The sequence below is a fragment of the Chionomys nivalis genome, chromosome 14, assembly GCF_950005125.1.
Source record: "Chionomys nivalis chromosome 14, mChiNiv1.1, whole genome shotgun sequence".
NCBI classification, from domain to species: Eukaryota; Metazoa; Chordata; class Mammalia; order Rodentia; family Cricetidae; genus Chionomys; species Chionomys nivalis.
In genome coordinates this window covers 68,846,893-68,868,746 of record NC_080099.1, presented here as the reverse complement: position 1 = coordinate 68,868,746, position 21,854 = coordinate 68,846,893, and the positions used below count along the sequence as shown (strand labels likewise).

Genomic DNA, 21,854 nt, shown 5'->3' with positions numbered 1-21,854 from the left:
TTTCTCCCAGAATTCTGTTTTGTTTACTCCACCCACCTAAAGGCTGGCCAATCAAATGGGCTAAGGCAGTTTTCTTTATTAGTTAACCAATGAAAGCAACAGATAAAATACAAGAACCACCTCCATCATGTTTCTTATACTCTAGTTCTGCAAACTGATCAGCTATTTCAGAAGAGAAAGTTAGTTGGCAAAGAGCTGACGGGCCAGGAACAGCACCAACAATAACAGAAACTAGAAATTTTCTGTTTTCAATGCCTTCAATGGTGACCCTAGGAAATTTTGTTTGAATAGAAAACTTTGGGAATGTTCACAGTGTTCCCCCACAGTAGAACTAATAATAGCATAACTCTGTAAGTGAAATGAAACTTGAAGATCTACCAAGGATCTGAAAATTCAATCTATTTACCAACAGAATTGAATTACTCTGAAATTTTATTCTATTCAAAAACCACACAGGGGCCAGTGAAATGGCACAGTGGGAACGGCACCTCTGCCAAGTTTGAGGACCCAAGTTTGGTTCCCAGAGCCTACACAGCAGAAGGAGACTACTCCTGCACATTGCTCCCCAACTTCCAAGAGCACAGTGGCTTCTACAAACAATAAACATAACAATAAGGTTTAAAAACCTTCAGAAATAACACCTGAATTTTTTAAAGAAAGAAAAAAAAGCAACAGGCAATTTGGGAAGTGTATTAACTTTATTTGAAGTATAACATGAAATGTGTTGTCAAACAAATGGCTATAGGGGCAGACTTCTGTAGTGCAGTTAAACAGATTATTTGCATAGGAACTGCTCATGTTAAGTCTTTGAATAAAGAGTTGATTGTTAATGAGACTAATATAATGTAAGAGTCCTTTACACATGTGCAAACTGAAGCGTGGTTCCTGAAATAACAGATGTTTACACATGTGCAAACTGAAGCGTGGTTCCTGAAACAACAGACGTTTTATTCAGTCTTTGGTACGTTCTTAATGACGTTTTCTCTACCATGGATAACATAATTGCATCTAGATCAAATGCTAATCCAGACACCTGTTTCCTAGATCAAATGCTAATCCAGACACCTGTTTCTTTATTAAGTATTGCTAAACATACTGAACTAATTAAATGGCCCTAGAATAGTTCACATGAGGGACATGTTTTAGTGGAAAACATGAAATTCCTGATACTGTTTTTTGGCATTTTAATGTTGGTACCTACTCTACTTCTTTGCTTCGGAACAGTGATGAACAACTGGTTCTGGCGCAGGGCTGAATAGAAGGCAAAGCACTTAAGTCCACGTTATTTTCTTGTCAAATGAATATAACATTTCAAAATTCCTATGGGGAATGAGTATTTGTATAACTTTGCTGAATAAGGGGTTGTCAGTGAGGAAGCTGTCACTGATCTTTAGCTACCAAAATATTTGTGTCTGGTGTTCTGGCAATGCACAGCTTTCTGATCTTTTATTTCAAAATTAGACGGGATTTTGCACAGCCCATCGGGCCCGGCACTTCTCTGAGAGCTGGGTGCTGTTTGTGACTGGCTTTGTTAGCCATGTTTATCAAACTCTCCTCATTCCGATTGCATTTATCATAATTTTAAGGGACTGTCTTCTAATTTCAAAAGTTTCATTCTGGCATTTACTGACTTAAAGGCTCCTGGTATCACTGCATGTTCCTAAAGTAATTTAGGATTACTTTCCCCTCCATCTTAACACGACTTCACACAGAGACTGTCGCGTGGAAACCGGAGCATAACATGAGCAAGAACATTGGATATATGTTTAAACATGAGAAGCACTGCTAGTGTTTCATATGGTACATCCTAAAACACTTGATTTCTGTGTGTGCAGTTAGGCACTGACAGAGGCAGTTAGATACCCATGAAAGGGCACTGAACATCAGCTTTAGAGCCCCTCAGAGAAATGATCAGTAAACTTCAGGTTCTTTCTTAGAACCAAAACACCCATGAGCGTGCACACTGAACATCTTTAGATACGAACAATACCTTTTACTACGGGTACTCCCCAAGTGGTAACGGTAACAGCAGTAGTCCTTATGTGTGTCATGCTTCGTCCAGTGAGCTCAGCGTCAGTGTGTTAGGGCTGCAGCTGGAAGCCAGATTCCGCAGCACAGTGTGTCCTCACTTGTGGCATGGGGAATGACTGACTCCGGGCAACACAACCAAAATCAAAGCTCAAAGAAACTTGTGCTTCACAGCCTTTGGGGTTTTCAGGTTTCCACTGTTTTCCTCATCTACAGTGTCAACTAAGAGACGGCAACTTTCTGTGTCATGAATAAGACGCGGCTTCACCAACAGCTGTAATTTACCTTTTCTGTGTGTTATTGACTCGTCTTTGAGTAATACACAGTGGAATGTCAGAAGTGGATCTTACATAATGAATGCTTAGGTCACAAGAATCATGGCTATGATCTTCAGGTGGTAGAAAATATTTTATACTGAAGGAGCATACATAACTATGATGGATGCAGTGTATTTAGTATAGCTACATTTAACACAAAAGCAAAAATGCATTGATTCATTGAAGAGCGACCTTTGACTCTTACAGAGCCAAGCCATTTGTCTGCCCTTTCAGCATGAAAACTGAGTCAAACATGTTTAACTGAGGGAGTCACACTAGCATAGTTGTAAATAAGTTCTGTAGCATCTGTGAATATCCATGTCCCCAAGGGCCACGTTACATGGCTGTGTGAGACGCCCACTGTAAGTAGGTAAGGGGAAGTGGACCCTATGCCCTTCCTTGAGTTAGTGCACAGTGCACAAACCCACAGGGTGGACATTCTTTCTTCAAAGAATTTCCAACATTGTTAAAACCCGTTTCTTTCCGGACAATGTGGCTTAAGTTTCTATCTGTCTAAGCTGGAACCAAATTCGTTCTTGTCAGGTCCTTCTTTGCTTCTCAAGAGGTGCAGTATGCGTTCATTTTTGGTCAGTTCTGCTGGAAGCTCGTTGGCCTGAAAGAAGATGAGATGGGCATTATGGTGTGGTTTCCGGGACGCAAAGGAGGCAGGTGACCCCACACTTGCCCTTCACTAGCGGAAAAACCTCCACGGGGCCTCCTTTTAACGTGGAGACGATACCTGCTGCTTTCTCACCTCAACGTTAACTTTGTACCTAGCAAATCTTTACCATACTAGAGGCTCCGGAGGGCAGGCCTGTGTCTTACAAGTCATTGTCACCACTTTCAGCACAGTGCCCAGCACATCTTGCACTTGGTGAATGAATACAAGTATTTGATATTTTATATTCAGTATATTGAGGTGGTTTGTCAGATAGGGAGGACTCAAGACAGGGATTTTTTTTCTGGCCACATTTCAATTTATTTATTTATTTATTATAACTCTTTTTCTTATTTTAAAAATTACATAGTGTGTGTGCATGCACCCACAGCCAAGTGCGTGCCAGTGGCTTGCGGAGGAGTCAGTTTTCTCCTTCCAGGGCTTGAACTTAGGTCATCAGACTTATTGGTAAGCACCTTTGCCTGCCTAGCCATCTCTCTGGCCCCTCACTAATTATTTTTATTTGTACGTATTTATATATTTATGGGGTGCAGTATGATAATTGATACACAGATATGAAATATGATGATTGAATCAGAATGGTTGGCACCTCCATTTCCTTGAATATTCATTGTTACTTCGTTCAGGGCTCTGAACATCTCTTAGTTCTTTATAAAACACACAGTAAATCATTGAAATGGTATCACCTTCTGTCTGACTATAATTTATTTCTTCCACTAACTGTTTTGGTATCTGATATCCGACCTGTCTTGACTCTCACCCTCCTCCTAGCTCTGAGTTCTCTAGACCATCTCTATTCTCTTCCTCAATGACACAAATCAACTTTCCAGCTTCCATATGTAAGGAGGAGCATGCTGCAGTCCAACAGGGCCTCGTCTGGAAGCATTTGGAGCCTAAGGCACACCCAGGAAGCTGTAGTTTCTGTGGCTACAACCTCCTACAGGACCTTGTTATCACTCTGCTGGTCACTGTGTCCGCTGATGAGACACACCAGTAAGCATTTAGGGAGCTAGTTTCTCCCACAGGTATCGTGTGTTAAAAAGAAAATAATTCTTAGCCTGGCAGTGGTGGCACATGCCTTTAATCCCAGCACTCAGGAAGCAGAGGCAGGCAGAGGTAGGCAGATTTCTGTGAGATCTCAGTCTACCGAGTGAGTTCTAGGACAGACTCCAGTGCTATACAGAAAAACCCTGTCTCAAAAAACAAACAAACAAACAAAAAGAAAAGAAAAGAATAATTGAACTATGATTTCAGGACTCATTTTATACTATTAAATATTATAGAGCACTTTGTTACCAGGACATCTGATGGAGGTGGTTCTTGTATTTTATTTGTTGCTTTTATTGGTTAACTAATAAAGAAAACTGCCTTAGCCCATTTGATAGGCCAAACCTTAGGTGGGTGGAGTAAACAGAAGAGAATGCTGGGAGAAAGGAGCCGAGTGAGGAGTCGCCATGATTCTCCCATTCCAGACAGACGCAGGTTAAGATCTTCCCTGGTAAGCCAGCTCATGGTGCTACACAAAATATTAGAAATGGGTTAGATCAATATGTAAGAGCTAGCCAATAAGAGGCTGGAACTAATGGGCCAGGCAGTGTTCAAAAGAATACAGTTTTTGTGTAATTATTTCGGGTAAAGCTAGCCGGGTGGCGGTGGGAAACAGTCCTGCCGCTCATATTTCAACAAAATGGCACCCAACGTGCTAATAAACTCCACGTTAAACCTGAGAGGGCTTAAAAAGGACACAGAGAAAATTTAAGACAGCTTTTTGCTGTTTATGGGTTGCATGCTGCAAAAAAATTGTCCTAACTCAACAACAAAAAAAACCTGGCTGTTTTAAAATACTGGCTTTCTGGGCTATGCCACCATCGCGATCTCTGTCTGGCTCCTGCTAGAAACAGAACTTTTAAATGGAACATTTGGAATAAAATGTTATGGCTTGCTTGGTGACAATATGGACTGCTATGTGCCTAAAACTGTGTATGGCTCAGGGGCACCAAATGGCTCTGAGGCAGGAGCGGCTCAACTCCGCCATGCTAAACTGTGCTGGTCTCAGGCAGAAACTACCGTAATTACCATAATAACAACACAGTTAAGGTTTCCACTGGACAGGACACAGGCGGTACCATATTATCTATATATAATGCAACTTAAGTTTTTAAAAACTGCGCCCATGTTCCCAAATATGGTTTATAAATGTTCTTTTCCATTTAAAGGGGGATATGATATAGATATGAATAATTTGCTTTGGTATAGATTTTAAGGTCAATTTTGTTATATGTATATGTATTTCTAATCTTGATTAAGGTATTGTGATTGTATAGTTCATTTAAAAATGTAATGTATATAGGTTGTTAATGGATAATCATCAATAATTGTCAAGCTTTTAGTCATGTTAGTTAGATTTTCTAGATGTGCATAGATATATTTCAGCTAGATAGGCATTCTTCATATCTTTCAAAGACTGCAGAATATGGCATTTAATGTTTTAATAACTTAGGGCTTTTCATGACAATGAGACACGTCTGCTCCTGGCAGCACCAATCTACTTCAAGAGGATGATGGGCATCGAAGAGGCTCCTTATGGAGTTTGATAACCATTTGGGCAAGAAACTGCTCTTGCCTGGACTGTTGCATAAACTGGACACAGAGAACCCGCAGAAAGAGGACTGCTAAACTTGCCTAAAGGTGAGATGGTCTTTCGGGGTTCCTGACTCATGAAAGAGTCTATGAGACATTCTGCAGGACACAGCAGAAAGTGACTGAACTGTCTTTGGAATTTTCCTGCTTCATAAAAATGTCTGCTAAAAACTATGGGCCTGTAGGCCAAAGATGGATGCCCCAACGGTACAGAGGAACTTTGGGTGACTGTCCAGGCAACAAGATGTCTCTGTCATTTCTAGAGTTTTGGATTTCTTGTTTACTTAGGTAATATTATATCCTTCTGGAGTCTTTGATGGAGTTAAAAAATGGATAGATAGTTATAGTTTTCCTTAGTTATGATAAGAGATAAAATAGATGTAAATATTGTAACTGTAATTCTTGCTTAATAACCATTTTGTTATATGTAATCTTACTATGTTAAAGTGAAAGCCTTTCTTTTTTGTTTAAACAGAAAAAGGGGAAATGATGGAGGTGGTTCTTGTATTTTATCTGTTGCTTTCATTGGTTAACTAATAAAGAAAACTGCCTTAGCCCATTTGATAGGCCAAACCTTAGGTGGGTGGAGTAAACAGAAGAGAATGCTGGGAGAAAGGAGCCGAGTGAGGAGTCGCCATGATTCTCCCATTCCAGACAGACGCAGGTTAAGATCTTCCCTGGTAAGCCAGCTCATGGTGCTACACAAAATATTAGAAATGGGTTAGATCAATATGTAAGAGCTAGCCAATAAGAGGCTGGAACTAATGGGCCAGGCAGTGTTCAAAAGAATACAGTTTTTGTGTAATTATTTCGGGTAAAGCTAGCCGGGTGGCGGTGGGAAACAGCCCTGCCGCTCATATTTCAACAGACATCTGCAGGTTCTAGCAGGTTCTGTCATAACATTTGGGACATACTAGCTTATTGAGCCAGGCAGGGTGTGCAAACACTGGCGTGTTTCTTTGTGCCTTATCAAAAAGTCACATTCATTAAATGCTACCAATTCATCAGAAAAGACTTTCTAGACTGATAAACTGTTAAGCCTCATGAGTCATTCTCTCAAATAAAACTGGGGCCAGTGAGTGGCTCAGTGGGTAACAGAGCTTGTGTGCAGGCCTCAGCCTTAAGTTCAGTTGCTGAGCTCCACCAAGTATCAGGAGAGAATGGAGCCAGAGGTATTCCCTCTGACCTCCACACACTGTAATGCGTGTGTGTTAACACTCGCACACATATGTACACAGTAAATTATTCAAATAAAAATGATGATGATTAGAAAAGCAATCATTCAGGAATTCAAGGAAATCCCTGGATGCAGGAGACAAACAACAAAAAATGTCTTTAGAGCCTTCCGGGTTATGCTAGACTCCTGCTACCTTGTTCTGGGATTGCAATGAAAGAGGATGGCTTCTCTTGATGTTTGGTGGGCAGGGGATGGTTTCCCTGGCAGTGATTCCCAGGACGTGAGGCTTTCCGCAGTGTGAGCCTCCACACACAACTTCAAGTCCTTCTTGAAGTTCGGCACTGTGGCCACTGGAAATTACCCGTGACTGTTATGCCGAGGTTAGTTCATTAAGGGGGAAACACATTGTTTTCAGTTTCTGTATCAAGGTATTAACGGTGTTCTTCACTACCCAGGTTTGATTTCCTTGAGAGTTCTGTGTACAAAGTCTAGAGATAAGATTCAAAAGAAAGGCAATATAGAGAAACCCTGTCTCGAAAAACCAAAAAAAAACAAAAAAAAAAAAACAAAAAACCAAAAACCAAAACCAAAACCAAAACCAAAACAAAAGAAAGGCAGTTGTGACTTCAGCTGGTTATCACCCAGCCAGGCCAGCTAATGGAAGATAAATCTAAGTATCTGGGGAAAGCGAGGCAGCAATGATAACAGAGTGGGAACAGTACCTCTGTGTGCTAGGTAAAATGAAAATGAATGGAACCTTGCCCTGGCACATTGTTTCTTTGGCTCTTCTCAATGGGTTGCATGCGTGTGCACACGTGTGTGTGTGCTATGTGCTGGGGCATGCACTAACATGTACATGGAGGCCAAGGAGGGCTGTCCTTTATCACTTTCTTCCCTGTCCTTTAAGGCAGATTCTCTCTCTGAAACTGGAGCGTATGGTTTTCAGCTGAGCGGGCAGCCAGCAAACCCCAGCGGTCTCCTGTCCCCACCGCCTTCCATGCTGGGATTATAGGTAAACGCAGCATTAGGACAGCTTGTTCTAGGGTTTTGAGGTCCCAAACTGACAGGTGCGCAGCAAGCTCTTAACCAGCACCTTCCAGCGGGCGGTTAGTTCTGATTGTCAGCCTTACACAGCCTAGAGAGTGTCAACAAGAGAGAGCTAAACCAGGTTGGACTATGGGCACGCCTGTCACAGATTGCTCTTTAGTTGGGTAAACTGAGGCGGGAAGACCCACCCACTGTGGGCAGCTCCATTCTCTGGGTTTGGGTCCTGGACTGTGTAAGAGCAGTGAATGGGAGCGAGCTCGACATTGTTCTGGGTTCTTGATGTGGGTGTGATGTCACTCGATGTTTTAGGCCCTGCGACCCTGGCGTGGGTGTGACGTCACGTTACGTTTTGGGCCTGTTGCCCTGACGTGGGTGTGACGTCACTCGACGTTTTAGGCCCTGCCGCCCTGACTTCTCAGTTGTGATGGCATCGAGAACTAAAATGAACCCTTTCTTCCCTACACAGCCATTGTCGGGTTAATTTTTTTTTAAATCACAACGGCAGCATCAGAAAACAGCACCAGCCCTAATGGTTTCTTTTTAACTTCTAGTCTTCACACAAGGACCTTCAGCAGATGTCAAGAGGAATTACAATGACAAACCTTTCTGCTATGACTGTAAACTCTCTGACTTCAGATTTGGTCAGACTCGAAGGATTTAGGATAATAAAAATATGGGTTGGTGTTGTAATGGTGACATGCAATCCTACTGATAAAATAAATAAAATAAAAATAAATCCTGAAAGTCACCAAGCATACATTAGCAATTCTCAAAATATAAACATCTAAGTTACAGGGAAGATGACAGGCTTCCAGGACACTGGCATTTTTAGAGAACATACTCTCCCAAGTGACTATCTCCTTCTCCATACCAGGAAGCTGCACCACTGTAAGCATCTGACCCCTTGCCTCCACCTCCTGGAAGCTGGAATTAGAACCATACACTACCACTATTGGTTTACGTGGTATTGGGGAATCCTGCGTGTTAGGCATGCACTCTGCCAACTGAGATACATCGCCACCACCAATGTTTGTACATTTTATGTGAGTAAATGCTTATGGACAGTCATAGAAGATATACTGTTTGGACCACAATTCCCTGTGTCTAAAGACATTGGCTAGGAATAACTTTGATTGCAGGCTTGCCCTAACTGTGTATGACTACAAAGATAGAGACAGAAGCCTGAAAGATGCTGGTCTTGCCTTATGAAAGGTGTTTTCTTTGCACAGGGCCCAGGTTAGTTAAAGGATAGGTTGAATGGGTACCTTATTTCTCAAGGCTGGATCTGCCCCTGCTTCCAGGAGCAGCGCAACCGTTTTAATATTCCCGCTGAGCACTGCAGCATGGAGAGCCGAAGTTCCATTCTGGGAGAAAATGAGAGAGTGTCAGGAGTGGCTGGCTTCACCACGCCAGGGGAATAACACAGCCTTGCTCCTCGGTACCCTTCGCTGTCCTCGGTACCTACTCCAGCGTCCTCAGTACCCACTACAGCATCCTCAGTACCCACTACAGCATCCTGGGTACCTACTCCAGTGTCCTCGGTACCCATTCCAGCGTCCTCGGTACCCACTCCAGCGTCCTCGGTACCCACTCCAGCGTCCTCGGTACCTACTCCAGTGTCCTCGGTACCCACTACAGCGTCCTCGGTACCTACTACAGCGTCCTCGGTACCCATTACAGCATCCTTGGTACCTACTCCAGCGTCCTCGGTACCTACTACAGCGTCCTCAGTACCTACTCCAGCGTCCTCGGTACCCACTACAGCGTCCTCGGTACCCACTACAGCGTCCTCGGTACCTACTCCAGCGTCCTCGGTACCTACTCCAGCGTCCTCAGATACATAGCTTTATTGTATATGGCTAGATGTACAAGTATATGGGTAGGGGAAGGGAAGATTATAACCAAATTTAGAGATGAATGGAGCACAATCAGGACTCTGGCTCCAGTGGGCACAGATAGCTATGAAGAACACTACAATGCAAGCTGGGTTTCCTATTTGATGACTCACAATCATCATGATTTGGTATAAGTAAAAAGAAAACAAAAAAATCACACCTGGAAAGAATTTGTAGCAAGGCAGCCTTTCTGATTGCTTTCCCTGTTTGGATGCTAATTCACTAAGCTGGCACTAGTTCAAATGTTTCAGTTTTAGCCAACATGCACAGGATAATTAATAAAAAGGCAAAATAAAAATAAAAAAGGTGTGTGAAGCACAAGTAGCCGCTGCCTAGTCCACTCGTAAGCTTCTCTTGTCAGTTTGACCTTCATAGATAAATTCTTGTTTCTGAATGATTGATTACAGGAAGTTCAGCTTTCTGATTTCCAAGTTCGTGGAAGACCTGCAGTGGTTCATTAGGAGAAGGGACAGGGACTGACAATTCTTCATTAGAGGCCAGCAAGAATGGGTCTAAATGTGAAGGGCAGACAATGTTTCCAGGTGGAAGGCGTACAGCTACGGGGTCATTCCAAGGAGAAGAGTTTGGATGTGTTGATGGGTTCCGAGGACACAACCTCCAAACTGCTAAGCTACAGAGTCAACTTAGAACAGGAATGTAAATGCTCCTGCAGCCAGCAAAGCTGCCTGGGGGCTAAGCCTCGTCCACTGCTCTTTTCTCACATGTCCTGACAGCCTAGAACATTCTTCAGTGTGCCCAAATGTGCAGTTTCATCAACATGCACCCATAGACTAACACTGTGGATGGCAGCCACATTCATTGCTGTCACTTTCTCTGGCTACTCTGAGATGCAGGACTGGGAAACCGCAACAGGAACTGCAGGCCCACAAAGCCCACGCGCATCTGGTGCTTACAGGGCAGTTAGCTGACTCCATGCTACAGACTCCTCTGCCCAGAAGTACTGCTATCCAAAGTGACTCACACTCTCAGAAAGACTCACTGTCGGAGGCTCCCAGATGTTTGAATTTTACACTGAAACTAACCAAGCAGAGTGGGTCTTTGTTGGGGGATGAAGAGAAGGGTATGTTCTCCTTAGATTTTACAAATCTTCAAGTGATATCAATAGTTCACTTTCCTGTTTCTAGTGTCAATTATATTCCCCCCCCCGAAAAACTATGTATTAGGAAAGTGTTCTCTGCACCATCTTTCCAATCCACCAGGACCCAGGGATCCTGAGCTAATGACAATTCAGTTCTATCTCAGTCGCCAATATTTCTTGGCTGACCTATCTCTTTTTGATAGAATGGCATAATTTCTTTTTAGGTCTTACCTTCAAAATGCCGAGAGTAGGTGAGAATTTGAGCAACTCCTCTATGACGTCATTATACCCTTTGTTGGCCGCTTTCAGCAATGCTGTAGTGCCGTCCTGCAGGGAGAGGGGAGCATGGGAGCTAATTATCAACACATATTTGTGTTGGCCGAGAACTAAATGCTGGCTGACAAGTCAGCAATGTCTACTCTAGGGCAGGCTGCAGGCACACTGGGCAGTAACTGCATGGGAGGACATCACCCACAGTGGGTGACCGTGGTGCTGCAGGAGCAGACGCTGCTGCAGTCCCCGAGAGCAGTGCATCAGGGGCAGGCGTATTTCAGGACCATAGCTTGTGGTTACCATGGACCGAACAGAGAGACCTTCTCTGTTGTTCACGACAGCGGAGACTGCTGGACTGCCTTTAGTGATCTATGTTACTGAACCGCCTTAAAAATACATGCAGTCCTCACGTCACCTGCCCTGTGCAGTTGTTTGCTATGTATGGAGGTGGTAATTCAGGAGGAATAGGTCAAAATTTGATTAATCTTTTAAAGATTGCATAGACAAATTTAAAAATCCATCTTTAGTGATCATTTTTGGCTCAAAGAGTGACCTTTCCAAGTAATTAGTTTCCTGCCTGTATAAATGGCTGTGTCTGGAGGACTAATTCTGAGCTGTCTTCGTCTGCCCGTGGAGCTCATCTGGAATGGGCAGGAGAAGGAGGGTGAGATTAGGAGATTTTTTTCTTCTAATTTCAGAGCCGACAGGAAGACAACAGAAGAGGGGGAGGTCAGGAACAATGCCTTCAGATTTCCCTTTTCTGAGTTTAGACTGCTATGCCACCAGGAGCAGCGCAAGAGAAGGGACAAGGGACATCAGACACAAGCCTCGTGCTCACAATGCTCACAACCTAAGCCGGTAGAATCTCCCCAAGTTGCTCTCTTCTGTGGCCCTGCAGCCTGGCATAGGTGGGCAGCATTCAGTACCAACCTCAGAAACCGACTATGGAGAGCAGGTGCTTGAGCGATGTGGCACAGGGGTTTGTAGTGGGGAGCAGGCGTGAGGTGCAGCATCTAACAGTGGGATCTGCCTGAACCCACGCCATAGATCCTGCATGTTCCCAACATGCCAGAGGTCAAGTGAACCATACCCCTCCCCAGCTCCGCTAGAAGCCCTCTCAGACAGAGAGGCAGGAAAGCAACAACACCTGGGAAGTTTCCACCTAGTTGGACTTTGACTGTTTTCCTGCTAAAGAGCAGGTAGGGCTTGGAAGGCCAGCTGAGTGGTAAACTACACGCTCAGGGGCCACATCTGAGCCCAGCTGCGGCTGGGGCGTGCTGTCTACTCACGTTGCGTGCAGCATCACGGTCAGCTCCCCTCAGCAGCATCACGCGCACCACCTCGCTGTGGCCCATTTGGGATGCGATCCACAGCGGTGCGGTTCCGTCCTGTGGGGAAAGAAGGTACCGAATGTGACATGGGTTCTACTCACCCATCCCAGAACCTCAGGAACACCATATCTCCGAGTCCAAAAACCCTGGAGAAGATACCCTCTCCAGCCAATCTGCACATCCAAGGGGAATGTGGAGAAGAGGAGGCCCAGTGAGCGCAGGACCACAGAACAGTGTTCCGCAGTCATGACCTCAGCAACTGTTCATGTCCACACATCTGCCTTATACAAACAGCCTTTCTTTTTCCCCTTAGAGACAGGGTCCTGTTTATTTTAGGTGACCAGGATCCTCTCAGCCCTACCTCTACCTACTGAATAGCTGGGATCACATGAGCCACCACACCATTGTATTAGTACTGTATTGAAGCCATGGCTTCGTGCAAGCTAAATAAGCACTCTGCCAACCGAGACACATTTCCATAGAGCTGGTTCTTTGATGCCAGGGTGTAAAACAGGCTGGGAAGGTTCTGTGGGACCCTTATTCAGGGGACAGCTGAGATGCACCCCACACTGCAGAACTGAATTCCCATAGCAACAAGACCGCTTGTCTTTCCTCTCACTCCCAGCCCCAGATGACCCACTTCTCTGCTTCCTGTGTTCGGATGAGGCAGTACCCAAATCGCCCATGCCTATGTCATGCTTTAAACAAGCATAGACTTACGTAGAAGGTGATGCTTTTCCTAGGAACGGACGCACAAACTAGTGTAACAGGATATTTAGGGTAACATTTTCCATATATTATTTGCTAACTCCCTTTTCCCAAACGCTGAGAAGGAGGGGAAACAATAGAAAGGAAGGAATGGGAAGCATTTAACCCCAAGGCTGTCAATTGGTGAACAGGAAGTCTGTAGTACAGAAAGAAGCAGAAGAGGGAAGAGACTTAAGTTTCCTCCGTGCCTGGCTTGACTCTGGCTGTGTGGAGGGCACAGGGGTAGGTAGCTAGGTGGCACAAACACTGAGGGAAAACTGGGGAACTCAGATGGAAAGGGAGTTTTCTCCTTTTCATAGAATAGAACTCAAGAAAATGGAAAATGCCTTAAAGAAATTCTGGTCTAGGCTGAAAATGCCTTAAAGAAATTCTGGTCTAGGCTTGAAAGTGAAAGGGTGCCTGTCTGGGCCATGGGGTGCCTAAGAGATTCTCCCAACAGCTATATATATGTCCCAAGAGTGCAGAATACCTACCTCTCCATTGGAAGGAGGGCTAGCGAGCAAGATGATGCAAGGGTTGGCTATGCAGCTACACCTGCTGCAGTGTGGAGATACTACATCGCATACCAGCTAGTGCAGACACACAGGGTAGCCTGCATCCCGGCAAAGGGTTAGAGGATGGATTGAAAGGTGGTGGCAGCAGGGTTGGGGGACAGCATCGGTGCCTGTGTCTTGGGAGAGCGGGAAGAGGGAGCTGGAGGACGGAGGAGGTCTGAAGACAGCGAGCCTGCTCCATACTTCCTTTACACCTCTCTCCAGCTCTTGCAACTATTCATATTAACAAATTATAATTTGCACTAAAGGCACAAATAAAGAGTACGAACTAAAGAATTGCTTATTGCTTATAATAAAACAACTTCCACAGTTTTTATTTGATTCTCCCAATTGAAGATTTAATTAAGTATTTACCCAACCAATAATTAACTATGAAAGCCCTTCTGTGTCTCAGGCAGAATACTGAAATAAATCTCTCTTTTCAAAGGAAAGTCTAGAGAAGGCAATAATGTTGAAATGTCCATACAATTGCAAATGACAATTAGCGAGCCAAATGTGCCCAGTGAACTAGAGGCCCCTACTGCTGTGGGTTTGGGGTCAGGCTCCAGAGATAGGGTCATAGTTGAGTTGGGTCCTGAAGGAAGACCAGGGCCAGGGTTTTGTCAGGTAGCAGGGCAAGCACACATTACAGTGTCTTGGACAGCCATGGTGTGGCAGGCAGAGCACACAATCAATCCTATTACTTTGGCACATGGGTACAGGTGGGATCCTGAGGACAACAGAAGAGCTCTGGGCATGTCCTAGCCATGAACAATCAACATGTTTGTTGCTTGCCTGTTCTGTGTCTGTTTTGTTCTTTGTGGATGTCTCCACCAGAGGGCAGCCAGAGAAGGGAGATGGGCTGCCTGCCTCGTGTATGGGCTTGTCGGGGCTTGGCTGTTTTAGCAAAATTACCCTGGAAAAGTGCTGAGACATCCTCAATGAGGACAATTATCGCTACTCTCAACATAACAGTCACAGCAACACTCAGATCTATCACATTAATTGGAAAACAAACAGAAAACAAAAAACAAAAAACAAAAACCCAGCCTACACTTCCTGCCTGTGAGGCCTTGGGTAATGCCTCTCAGGCTCAGCATCTTCTGCAAACATGTCAACCTTGCAGAGACCTACTGATGAGCCAGCACATGGACAGGGGGAGAGCGTGGAGATGGACAGGTGCTCAGAAAATGCTTACTGGGTCCAGGTGCCGTTTACCATGGACAGAAAGTGGTACAGGTGCCGTTCACCATGAACAGAAAGTGGTCCAGGTGCCGTTTACCATGAACAGAAAGGGGTCCAGGTGCCGTTTACCATGAACAGAAAGGGGTTCAGGTGCCGTTTACCATGAACAACGAATGGAAAGCCTTGATTGACTTCTGGTTCCGCAAACTTATCCACCTGATTTCTCCCCCAAGTCTCCAGGTGGCCCTGTACAACAACTGGATGGGGAGCAGCTGGGTCCTACTGACTGGTACAGGACCCAGGGGGTCACCAGTGATCGCATCACTGATGATCACATCTCCAGACTGACGCTGGAACCCAGGGGGTGAGTCAGAGCGCACTATCAAGCCTAGCTAACTGTCTAGTTGAGTGGGGGATCCCTCTTTTACCTCACCATTTCTGTGCAATAGTCTGTGCTTTCCTCTTTCTTATTTTTATTTTAATTTTTTAAAGACAGGGTCTCTCTATTATGTAGGCCAGGCTGCCCTTTAACTCACTGAGATTCGTTTGCTTTCTCTGCCTCTTGAGTTGGGGATTAAAGGCACGCACCACCACACCATCATAAAAAAGATGGGATACAAATATACTGTTTCCCCTTTCTGGGGTTTTGGAGTGAATTGGAATGGGCAAAAAAGATATTTAAAACTTTTAAATACTTTTAGCTACTTCTGAACAAAAAATAGCTTTAAAGTATATTAAGCAGAACAAATTACTGTGTTGTGAAGGGCACTCCACGACTCTCTCTCTCTCTCTCTCTCTCTCTCTCTCTCTCTCTCTCTCTCTTTCCTCCTGTGTGTGTGTGTGTGCACAGAGCATGAGGTGAGGGTGCACGTGCATGTGTGTGCATGTGCATAGAGGCCAGAGGTTGGCGTTAGATGTCTTACTTGTTTTGAGCCACATCTGTCATTGAACTCATCACTTTGATAGGTTGGCTGGTCAATGGGCTCCAGGAATCGGCCTCTGCCCTTCCTGCCCTCTCTGCATGGGGTCATAGAAGAGCACAGCTGCACTGTGATTTGTGTATGGATTTGGGGGTTCGAATCTCAGGTCTTCATGCTCGCATGGTCACACTTTAATTACTGAACCATTTTCCAGCGCCCCAAACCTGCTTAAAAAAAGAAGAAAGATGCACAAGTAGTAACTGGCATTTAGTATTGGGTTCACACCAAGTGAAGGAAGATTTAGATTTACTTGGTAGGTCAGCAAGAGGACTAATAGATGCAGGGCACGTGGGGACCAGAAGCCAAGGAAAGAACAGGAAACATGAGGGCTGCATAAGACTAACGGCTCAATAGCAGTGTGTTGCCTGTATCTGAAAGTGTTCAGCATCAGACGATAATTGCAGAAAGAATTCAAGGACCAAATGGGCGGTTAATGGGGTGACTTTGGCATTCCCTATCAAATCTGTTGCTATTTTCAGGCTATAGCTATATTCTACAGAGAGAGGATATATAATACCACTCATGTTAGAAACCTATCTTCTATAATCTTATCTGGGCATCTAAAATCTATTTAGAAAAAGAAACCAGCCCATTTAATTCCATAGGAACACATGTATGAAATGCTATATGCTCTCTGCCTCCATGGCCTTCTAGTCCTCAGGCATGGACTGCTTTTATCTGTAGGTTTCAGGTCTGATATTCTCTGGGATTAATTCTACTGTTAGTTGGGGATTCTCAAGATGCAAGGAACTTTATCAGCAGTGATAAGGACCAGTAACAAGACAACTTTGCTACCAGAGTTAGTCCAAACCAGAACTACTGCAGTAAGAATTTTAGTGGAAATGTTTTATGCCATTTCCACAGCAACTCTAGAGCAGAGTTACCATTACTGTCTTGGATTTATAGATGAAACAATGAAGGTCCAGAAAAGGTAAACCACTTGCTCCAGGTCATGGAGAACTGAACCGTCTTTCATTTCCTAAACATGATTACCCTCATGACTGCCAGCTTCTCTCTACCTGAGGCCTAAGCTGGCACCCCAGGTGTTTACTATTTTCCTAGAGCTTGTGTGTTGCTCACGAGCATGGGTTCTACATCTAGAGTCCTCTAGTTTCCAATCATGGGTCCTTCTCTGCCACCAGACCTCCCTGGTGTTCTGCCCAAGTCACCGTGTCTTTTAGTGGTCAAGAGGCCTTTTCCAAATGCCTATACTATATGTAGAGGGACTCAGACAACCAGTGCCCTCCACACATGTTCCTATGCTTGGAAACTTACAGCAATCTGGAAGCTCCCTTTTTCCCCCATTTCCCATGTGTCTCCAAACTTGTGACCCGAGAGAATATTCACTTTCTGGGTTCTTGCAATTCTCTGTCCAGCTGAAGGTTTCTGTTGGGGCAGTGGTTCTCAGCCTCCCTAATGCTGAGATGTTTTAATACTGTTCCTCATGTTGTGGTGACCCCCACCCATGAAATTATTTCCATTGCTACTTCATAACTGTAATTTCCGTACTGTTGTAAATTGTAATGAAGACCTTTGTGTTTTCTGATGGTCTTAGGTGATCATTCGACTCCAAAGGGGTCACGACCAACAGGTTGAGAACTACTGTTTTAGGGAATGCACTCATTAGACGGTCTTTCTGCCAGCTCCATAGAAACACTGACAAGCAGAGGAGGACTAGTTAGAGGTGAGCGAGACAGGCCAGCCAGAGGCTGGGCAAACGAGAGCGGGCTTGGACACTTTAGAAAATGTTGCTCTAACAATGTGGGCGAGTTGAGCTGGGGAAAGTGTATGTCAAGGCATGTGACTGAGAGAAGAGTGGATTCAGTGACATCTTTGTTAGTGATTGAAATGGTTTGGCTCCTGTCAGGTTCTCCTTTTGAAGGACACACGAAAGAAACAAAAGTGAATTTTTTGAGTGGCAGTGGGATTCAGTGATCCCTGTGATTCTGCGACGTGGAAGGAACCCAAGCTACACACCACCCAGAATCTGTGTGGCTTGTTCTGTGACCATGCTTCCTCAACACAAACCACAGGGATAGCGTTACCAGTTCAGCTTCCCTGAAGCTCACATCAAATGTCAGCTGAGTGATTTCAGGGCTACTTCATTAGCATCTTGTCACAGGTGCTGACGGCAGGACTCTGCAGGTGTGTGCATGCGTGTGTGCATGTATATGTGTGCACACGCATACATGTGCATGTGTGTGAGAAGCATGATAACCTGAGTTTGACCTTCAGCACCACATAAGCTGGGTGTAGTGGCATGTGCTTCTAAGCCCAGGGCTGGGGAGAGAAAAGGAGAGGAATCCCTGATACTCAGTGAACAGATAGTCTAAGTGAAAGTTCTCAGGTTCCAGGGGGGCACTCTGTCTCAAAGCCGAAGATGAACGGCTCCTAAGGAGGGACAACTGAGACTGACCTCTGGCTTCTGCACACACGTGCTGCACCTGCACACATTCACATGTGCGCACACGTGCATGCACACACACACATCAAGCTTTTCTAAAAATATTAAGAACTGGAAAATCGGGTACACATCCTTGTCTTCAGTTATACATTCAAGAGTTCTCTGATGAAGATCTAATGAGTCAGTGCGATTTCAGGACCAAACAACAGTTCTACACATCCTGCCAGCAATGTTCTACTGCGTGCAAGCCATTTTAGTGAGAACTCTAAACTACGCTTCTCTCAAACCTCTAAATACCTGCCCCCAAGCAGCCTTGCTCGCACGGCTTTTGTCACGCTTAGGATGCTCGTTTTCTTAGACAGAATGGTGTCAGCAGGGTTCTACTGTCAGAGAAGGCAGGACATGGAGTCACTGACCTGCATCGCTGAGGCTCCTGCAGGCAACCGAACTGACTGTGGTTTGAGAGCAGCACAGAGTGAGTGTGTGCAACATAAAGGGAAGGTCTCCTCCTCCCCCACCCTAAGTAGCTCTTATTTTTATAAAACACTTTGCCTAAATAACCATCTTTCCAGACCTGGACTCTTCCAGTTCCAAATCACTTCGTTAGAAACAGTCTTTGGGAGGGTGTGTCCCTTGCTTTTTAACCACAGGGCAGGTCCTTGTCTACTGACCAGGTGAGCCTCACTCCGGAGGAATGCAAACAAGGGGGATGTGTTGTGGTTACTGCTGCCATGCAGGCTTGCTTTTTAACCTCCTGCAGCTCAGGTTCAAGTGCACACGCACCCATGCAGACTTTGAAATACCGACTCATATCAGCTTGGGTATTGTTTTTTAAGCAAGCATGACTGTAGGAATAAGAATAATGAAATGAATTTTACACACAGGCTTCTTAAAGTGACAGAAATTACTTTGCAAAGATATAATAAAAGACACTTGCCAATCTCAATAATCCCCGGCATTCAAGTTCAAGAGGCACCTGTGGTGACAATGACCTCCAAATCAAATCCACACCACTCAAAGCCTACCAACTCTTCCATCAATTACGACAGAATGAAGCCTTCGCATCAAAATAAGACCAGTTAACAAGACATTAAACTCCAACTTCCAAATGTCAGCTTTGGCAAGGCCTGATGTACATTTTTTTCTTTTTCTTTGTGTGTATGTGTTCATGTATATGTAGGGGTGTGTGTGCATGTGTGTGTGTGTGTGTGTGTATGTGTTATATACACATATATGTATGTTTATGTGGAGGCCAGAGTTGCCCATGGGTGTAGTTCTTCGGGAGCGATTGACCTTGTTTTTTGAGACAGGGTCTCTCACTGGCCTGTGGCTCACCTATTAGGCTGGCTAGTCAGTGAGCTTCAGGGGTCTGCCTGTCTCAGCCTCTCCGGTGCTAGGACTAACAAAGGCTTGCCACCATGTTTGGCATTTTTACATGGGCTCTGGGCTCAGATAGAGGTTGTCATGCTTGCTTTACTGAGAGTCATCTCTTCATTTTTCTAAATTGCTTCCATCCCAAGGGAATTTCTTTTTTCTTTTCTTTTTCTTTTTCTTTTTCTTTTTTTTTTGGTTTTTCGAGACAGGGTTTCTCTGTAGCTTTGGAGCCTGTCCTGGAACTCCCTTTGTAGACCAGGCTGGTCTCGAACTCACAGAGATCTGCCTGCCTCTGCCTCCCGAGTGCTGGGATTAAAGGAGTGTGCCACCACCGCCCAGCTCCCAAGGGAATTTCTGGGACCATCTAAAACTAAGAAAGTCTTCACAAGCTTAAAATGTGTAATTCATCTTTCTAGCTCTACCTGGTGGATGGTAACTGCCCTGGGGATACTGACTGAATGCTGATAAAACAATTATCAAAGCTCTCTGGAAGCTTGAAGGGTTTGATAAGCGCATCCTGCTTGTCAGAATCACAGAGCTGGGTCCATGAGGTGGCGTGGTGGGTAAGAGTGCTGTGACACAAGCCTGGCCACCTGAATCCAACCCACAATCCAAGGTGGAAAGAAAGGGCAGACTCATAAAGGTTGTCCTTTGATTTCCACATATGTTCTATAGCACACGTACACACACATACACACACACACACACACAAATAATACATTTAATTTGATTTAAAATCCACAGAGCTAAGCAGGCATAGTGGTGCATGTCTGCAATCCCAGCACTAAAGAGGGTGAATCATGAGGATGAGACAAGCCTGGGCAATACAGTGAGACCCTATCTTAAAAACAAAACCAACCGCCAGTAACCAAAACAAAGTTATTGGCAGAACTGGTTTAGAAGTCTGGATTGTTGTTGGTAAAGCTATTATTATACCCAGACTCCTCTTATTCATTAGGCACTTGGGTTAATGAAGACCTGAGAAGTCTGCGGCCAGAACACAGACTCATCTAGAGGGTCCCCATTGCTATATGTCATGTAAAGTCCCAGGCATTCCCATGCCAGACCAATTACAGAAACCTGCCTTTGGTATAATATTGCTTAAGAAATCGGTATGACTTTTCTAAACAAACAAACAAAACAAAACAAAACAAAACCTTCATAGCAATGTGCCCTTAACCTCAGGGCACAGATGGTCCCTATGACACGGAGAGCTACGCTACCTTACATTTGTCACCCATAAACTGGCCCCAGTGTTATCCTGCATTCAAGAGCTTTAAGTATCAACTAATTGACTTGCTAGATGTTAGCAGATGACAGACGCAGGTACTGTTGAGTGAAGTCTCAATGGCAGTAGGCTTGTGAGCGATGAAGGCACAGGACCCACTCACGATTTCAATGTCAAGGGCAGGAGATACGGCGGCGGCAGCGTATCAGCAGGGAGACCAGGCAGGGACTTGCCTCTGTTTACCTATGTCCCAGGTCAGCCAACACTCCTAACTTCAGCACAGTCGTAATTTATTTGAACAGGAGGGGACAGAGTGTGTACTTGACCTCAGACATTAAACACTCAAGTTTTCAAAGTACTGAGACGTGACGTCAGCTTTAGTTCAGAGGCATCTGGCTGAGCTCAAAGCACAGAGCACGAGCTATCTTAATCAAAGAGGCAGAAGGACCTGAAGGATGTCTATGGTGCCTGCTCTATGCCAGACGTATGCTGCCTCAGCCCTTGGCGTTCCCACCACATGCTCTGTAGACTTTGGCAATGACATTACCTGCCTTGGCTGGTTGACTTTTGCCCCTGAAGACAGCAGCAGTCGAATGACATCCAAGTAACCTCCTTGGGCAGCTAGGAAGAGGGCAGTGGCTCCATCCTGAGGGAGAACAAGTGTTCAGATTCAGGCTTCATCTTTATTTAAAAAGAAAATTAAGGTATGTATACTTAATAAAGCTCCCCATTTGCATTCTCATTTCTGTTTCTATTCTATTGCCAATTAATAACTATGAGCTATTATGTAAACAAATGGTGCAGACATGTGTTCGCATGTGCGTGAGCGCACGTGCACACACACACACACACACACACACACGCACACGCACACCCCGATTTCAGGAAACCTGCCT

At 44.8% G+C, this 21,854-nt stretch overlaps 1 protein-coding gene across 1 annotated transcript in view; it reads right to left on the bottom strand.

Annotated features, from left to right (window-relative positions):
- Positions 1-684: 684 nt before the first annotated feature.
- The window catches only part of Ankrd29 (ankyrin repeat domain 29), a 52,461-nt gene continuing 31,291 nt past the window's right edge, over positions 685-21,854 (bottom strand). The window contains exons 6-10 of the mRNA XM_057788742.1: positions 21,506-21,604; positions 12,445-12,543; positions 11,114-11,209; positions 9,154-9,252; positions 685-2,958 (exon numbers count right to left, since the gene is read on the bottom strand). Coding sequence (XP_057644725.1) covers positions 2,851-2,958; positions 9,154-9,252; positions 11,114-11,209; positions 12,445-12,543; positions 21,506-21,604 — 501 coding nt within the window. The 3' untranslated portion in view covers positions 685-2,850. The remainder of the gene's footprint in view (positions 2,959-9,153; positions 9,253-11,113; positions 11,210-12,444; positions 12,544-21,505; positions 21,605-21,854) is intronic.